The 6,491-nt window shown below is 44.3% G+C and overlaps 1 protein-coding gene across 1 annotated transcript in view; it reads left to right on the top strand.

Moving 5' to 3' along the window:
* LOC123092910 (pentatricopeptide repeat-containing protein At5g47360) overlaps positions 1-1,580 on the top strand; it is a gene marked incomplete in the record, with an annotated part of 2,180 nt that extends 600 nt beyond the window's left edge. Inside the window, 1 exon segment of the mRNA XM_044514765.1 lies at positions 1-1,580. Coding sequence (XP_044370700.1) covers positions 1-1,141 — 1,141 coding nt within the window.
* Between the last annotated feature and the right edge of the window lie 4,911 nt (positions 1,581-6,491).

The following is a 6,491-nucleotide window of genomic DNA, read 5'->3' on the forward strand; positions in this document are numbered from 1 at the left end:
CTCGCTCGCCGCCTCGCTCCCCGACCTCCCCTCCGCCGTGCCCCTCCTCCTCTCCTCCTCCCCGCACCCGCTGCCCCTCCCGCACTACGCCCTCCTCCTCGGCATCTCCACTCATGCCGGCCTTTTCCCCGTCTCACTCGCCGTCCTCCGCCACATGCGATCCTCCGGCCTCGCGCCCAACGTGGCCTGCTTCCACTCCGCCCTCCGCGCCGCACGCTGGCATGCTGATGTCTCCGCCGTTCTGGACATCATGTCCAGATCCGGCGTCAACCCGACCGTCCCCCTGATCGTGACCGCGGTGCATAGGCTGGCATACATGGGCGACTTCGAAGGTGCCCGCTGTCTGATAGACAAAATGCCTGAGTTTGGATGCGCGGCCAATGTGGTGGTTTACACCGCAATGCTCGACGGGATGCTCGCTTTTGGTCATGTGGATGCCGCAGTGGTGCTGCTGGAGGAGATGGAGAGTGGCAAGTTGGGTGCCGGGTGTGTGCCCAACGTGGTGTCGTACACGTGTTTGGCGAAATGCCTGTGCCGAAAAGGGAGAATGGTGGAAGCTCTGAGCTTGCTGGATAGGATGGTAGCTAGAGGGGTGATGCCGAATCGCATTTTTGTGCGGACACTGATTGATGGGTTTTGTGCAGCCAGGGGGGCTGGCTTGATTTCCAAGGCATATGATGTGGTGGAGCGTTTGGTCGTTGACGGAACATTGTCAAGCGGGCAGTGCTATAATGTTCTTCTGGTAGGGTTGTCTGTGGCTGGGATGACAAGGGAAGCTGAAGGCCTCGCGCAGAGGATGATGAAGACAGGGGTGCAACTGAGCCCGCTCGCAGGAAGTGCAATGGCAAGGGAGCTGTGTCAGAGGAAAATGTGGTTGCATGCTTGCTGTTGGTTGAGACTGATGGATGAGAATGGGGTGCTCTGTGATTCTGATGTATATGCTGGCGTGTTGCTGGGGCTGTGTCAAGAGGGGCATGTCCTTGAGGCCTCGGCGTTGGTGAGGAAGGTCATGGATAGGGGAATACGCATTGACGCTTCTTGCGCTGATTGTTTGGTGCAGTTACTGAAGCAGCATGGTGATGAGGAATTAGCATCACATGTATTAGGATTGAGGAGATCCCCTGAAGTGATGTCTCTGTGAGCATTGTGTGGTTCTGTGCTCAATTCTTGTAGAAGATGGTTTGAAGAACAAGAACAGTGCAGGGAAAAGACTACCATTCATCGGAGGACCTGTTGTTTTAACACGATCTGCTATTGTTCATGGAAGAGAGACCCCCGTGTTTGTCAAAGCTATCACAATAACTCTAGATATCTGCAGAGAGGGAAGCAAATTATAGCAACTAGAATACCTGCATCAATTTTATGCACATGTGCAATTCTTCAGTGCACTATCTGTGTGTGATAATTTTGTGCATATCCATGCAAATGCAGCCTTCTCTATAAACATGCTTTTTTTTTCAAGGGAAATATACACCCGGTATTTGCATCGAGACATAGAGAACTTCTGAGAATACTGTCACCGCTGTGTTCGCACCTGAAGATTTTGATATACATTTATGCAATTAGTTCATTAAATGATACATCATTGTATTATACTATTCCCCAAAAGGCTTTCTTTTTGGAGGCAAGATTTCTACTCGGATAAGAGCTCATATACAAGCAACTGCAAAAGGATTATTGTCCTAACATCATTTGTTACTTTCTTAGCATGGGCATGCGATGAAGCTGCAGATGGAGGCAGTGTTTATGGGCATTGGACTAATGGACACGCTTCTTGCCGCATAGATGCTTAAAAGGGGCTCTAGGCATATGAAGTTACCGGGCGTTGCGTGCATCTCCCTGGCCACCTGCATGGAAGAGAACCAAGCATACAATTGGTAATGACTTCCCTTGAATGACATGTACATTCTGTTCCAGTATAATTGGTGCACGATATATTTTCTAATTGCCAGCTTCAGTTGAGTACTACTGCAAGTTGTTGATGCCTGGTGGTCAGATCGCCTCGTACGGAAGTACCCTATTAAATGATGCACTGTTAATTGAAATAATTGTTCTGATTCTAGTAATTTCATTGTTCATTCATCGGATGGTTATAGCACAATGCTGTTATATCCTATCTAAACTCTTCTATGATGCATATGTTTTTCTATTTTCTGATCTCATTGCAGTATGATTTAACTGGTCATTTGATATATCCTAGCAGGCGCCGATGGCCCGACAATGGGAATCTCCTGTGAACTGTCCTTGTTTAATCACGTGGAAGAAGTATATTTTTCGTCCCTCAACTCTTTCGAAAGTTTACAAATGATCCCTAAACTCCAAAACCAGCAAACTGTAATCCCTCGACTTTCAAAACAGGGCAAGTTTAGTCCCTGGTGCTGCTTTGTGTGGTTTCTTTGCTGACTGGGAGTAGTTTTTGACTAAAACTGGAGACATCATGTGTGTGTCCCACTTTTCAGCGTCAGGAGAACGAAAATAATAGCTTAACACAGAATGCACAATGCATAGTTTGAACCTGAGACCTCCAGCATAAAGAGTGCACAAGCTAGCCACTCACCAAGAGATGTTTTTTGTTTAACATAGAGGTATATATTGATTTACTAGCAAGAGGCCCATGCGTTGCACGGAACATCAAGATGCATTTATACGAGCTGTTTATCTTGTGGGAGACGAAGATGAACGAGGGAAGGCCTTATCTGCAAATGTGGAGCGGGGTGCGGGTATCTTTTTGCAAAATTGTCATATATTCGTCAGATATAGATCAGACGGTCTATATTGCAGGATGGCAGGCACACCATCATCACCAACTTGGTTTTTTATATGAGTAGAGATATTATATATGGGGGTATTAAACGTGTTTAATTAATTAAAAGCGATTTCTTTTTCTTTGTTCCTAATTAAAACTGAAGAAAAAGTAGTTATTCCATGCTGTGTATTTTCTTTTCCTTGTTTTTGCTCAATTAATTAGTAAGTTTGACAAATGCTTTTGCATTTGTATTAGGTGTTTGCTGACTCAACTGTGCGCTTTATTTTTTCCGGACTCATGTGCATGATGGAGTAGCTATATTGATGTGTACGAATTAGTACAATAGAGATATAAATGTCAAAATTGGTTAAAAATGTAACTAGTTATTAGTCTTTTTAAATTTAATACTCCCTCTGTAAACTAATATAAGATCGTTTAGATCGCTTGACCTAAACGATCTTATATTAGTGATCTAAACGATCTTATATTAGTTTACAGAGGGAGTAGCTAACTAACTAGTTGATAGACGTACCATTTGTTCTGCATTTCTACTTATATCCATTGTGTGTGCACTCTGCGTGTGGTGCCGATTTTGAGTGTGTGCAACCCGCGTGAGGTGTGGTCGTGTGGAGTTTGTGTGTGCACCCTAACTAAATACTTAGTACTCCCTCTGTAAACTTTTATAAGATCGTTTAGATCACTGTAGTGATCTAAATGATTTTATACAAGTTTACAGAGGGAGTAATATGTAACATGTATCACTCAATACAACATCAGATTATTTTGGATAGGTGGCTAGCTCCAGTGTGCACGCTGTGGGAGGTGCCCAGTTCGAACATTACACGCCATTTTTTGCCGTGTTGATTTATTTCATGTTTCCACCACTGACAGATGGGTCCCACTATATATTTTGTGCATCTCCTGTCACCGACAGGCAGGTCCTGCCCAGTTTGAGTAAAAAATGACACCAGTCAGCAAAGAAACCACCTAAAGCGGCATCGGGACTAAACTTATCTGGTTTTAAAAGTTGAGGGACTACAGTTTGCTGGTTTTGGAGTTTAGGGACCATTTTTAAATTTTTGAAATGAGTTCAGGGACAAAAAATATACTTTTCACTGGAGTTACTTATTTATATGTGAATCCCCGTACAAACATGTGATAAACTGATAATAGCTCATAGGTAGTTACTCCCTCCGTCTCAAAATGTAAGACGTTTTCCCATACTACCAGAGTGTGAAAAAACGTCTTACATTTTGGGACGGAGGGAGTACTTATTTTACTGGAGCCTTATAACTGCATGTGATCACTAAAAAGCCTTGCGATTTATCAACTAACATCGAGACATTTTGATCGCCTACGCATTTTAGAAATTGAATTTCCTGAATCCTGATTGATTTATTTGTGAACAGGTGAATCTCACCAACCATTCAAGAAGAGCAGTTAGCATCTTCGATTTATATTTGGATACTTTATTTGTAATGTAGTGAATTAAGCATTGCAAGAGTAGCGCTAGTCTTCAGGCAATTCATCACAACTGGTGATTATTTTCCACTTGCATAGACCGTATAGACTGCTCTTTTTCCCAAGTTAACCCACCGCATCAACCTTTTGGTTACACATGATTAGAATCGTAGCCTTTTTTCTGTAGGGTCTCGTTAAGGTTTTTGAGCCTGAATTCGGTTGGATCTTTCTTGTTCTTGCTTAGCCTCGAACACTTATTAAAATTACGTTCACTATGTGGTACCCTGTCTTATTCAGAATCAGTCCAGCTCTTCTGAATGTGAGCTAATGTTTATTACAGGTCCACTCACTTGCATTACACTGCAGTACTTTGAAACGAAATTGCACTGCCCTATCGCTGTTGAACTTCTGAGTTTGTTCTCTTTTATGTCAGCATTTGTTCCCTGTTCCTTGTTTTTTGTGCAGGACAATATACTCTTTATAGTCTTATGCTATCTCGTAGTATCCTGCAAATACCTTTCAAAGTAGAGATCATTACTTCAAACTGGAGCAAGGTTGTCGCTACGGACTAGCTGGTTCGTGAGGTTCTCAGCCCAGGCTTGCTCTCACTTCTGGACCATAAACACCTCCGCCTCCTGGCCTCAACCGTGGTGACAGCCCCTGCTTGCCTTTCTAGAGACGGCCCTGCCATTTTTTTGGTACTAGAGGTAATACTGACCTCCTCCATTGAATATGTACATTTGTCTTATCTCTGGTTCAGAATAGTGATAAGGTGTAATGATCCCAATAACGAACTGTTGCTCTTCCGTAACACAAGAGGAGGGCGAACAATGATCTGCCTGCACGCTAATACTTAGAGCTGTTCCTTTTTCTCTGCGTGACTTCAATCTATTCCTCACTCCCTGATGTTATGAACTGGACTAACATTCGTAATCTGTGGTCTATTCGTGCAGAGTCTCCAGTAGCTGGTCAACTTTGCTTCACAGTAATCTTCAGCAGTTCAGCGGACCCCCGGTAACACAGCATATCAGTCGATTAGCATGTCTTTTGGATGCACTGTTCTTTTGCACGGTTGTGTAGGCATACAAAGAGGCAAGGAATCAGGTTCCGCGAGATGTTGGCACTGCACCGTCGACTTCAGGGACAACTGCCAGTAGGCTGTCTTCGCATCTTGGTTGGCCATTGAGGAACAATTAACGTTAGATGTCGTTGTATTGCTCTAATTATATTTCTTCAACCGATGGCCGCGTTGATAATTAGTGTCTGACCGGTATTTGTTATGATCACGTAATCCTCACATAAAACGAGTCTCAATGTCTAGCTGTTGGCCCCATTATTGAGGATTGCGCACAACAAATAAAATGTCGGGTTAACCGAAAATCGCGAAGACCATCAATGCTTGTTGCTCAACAACAATCCTTGCATACACTCTCTAGTTTATAAGATCATTTATCTAAATTGCTTAGGATCTTTTGAAATTTCGTGTTTTTTAGCTTTTGGATCAACACCCACCTATTCCCACTTTCCACCTCACTATAAGCACATGTGGGTTAAAAGTGTCAGTAAGTTTTGAGTTACTAAAATCGCACGTCTTAAAATGACTTATTCCTAGGAGGAACCAGGAACACTGTTCGTCAATGCTTGAATTTCACGTTTTGCTAATATCTACTCCCTCTATCCCATAATATAAGAGCGTTATTGAAGCGGCCGAAAATTAGCAAAATGGCCATGTTCTCCTCTCCGAACTGAGCTCCAGGATGCATCACAAAGGGCACGTACCTATCCCAGTGGGGCAACTGGAAGGCCGAGGCCATCAGTGTCACGTGCTTTCAAGCTCGAGCAGTGGGCCTGGCTGGCTGCAATCGGCCGATGCCGCAGCCACTTGGGATTGTGGAAGGCCCTGCACTGCACACTCTAAATGAGCACAGGAAAAGAATGCGTGCCATTTGGAACATCCTACTTACTGTATATGCGTTCGTGCATGTGCCTCAGGCACTAGCAAATCCGCATACTGTGCTGTGCTGGCATACATCTCCCCTTTTCCCCACTTGCGCTTGCCCTCGTTTTCATTTGGGGAGCCGTCTCGTCTTTATGAGCTCCAGATTGGAGATGGATAAGGTTGCGCTTGCACGTTCGGGCAAACGGCGAAAACGGCAGGTGGTTATCGACCTAAACCTAAACCTGCAGCTGCAAGTTGATCGGTGCACAGTCAAGTTGATACGCAGAGACGCACACGGTAAATTAACACATGTAACATGTCCATGTCCCCCCAAAGGAAGTCGGT

The sequence above is a fragment of the Triticum aestivum genome, chromosome 4B (assembly GCF_018294505.1).
Source record: "Triticum aestivum cultivar Chinese Spring chromosome 4B, IWGSC CS RefSeq v2.1, whole genome shotgun sequence".
NCBI lineage: Eukaryota > Viridiplantae > Streptophyta > Magnoliopsida > Poales > Poaceae > Triticum > Triticum aestivum.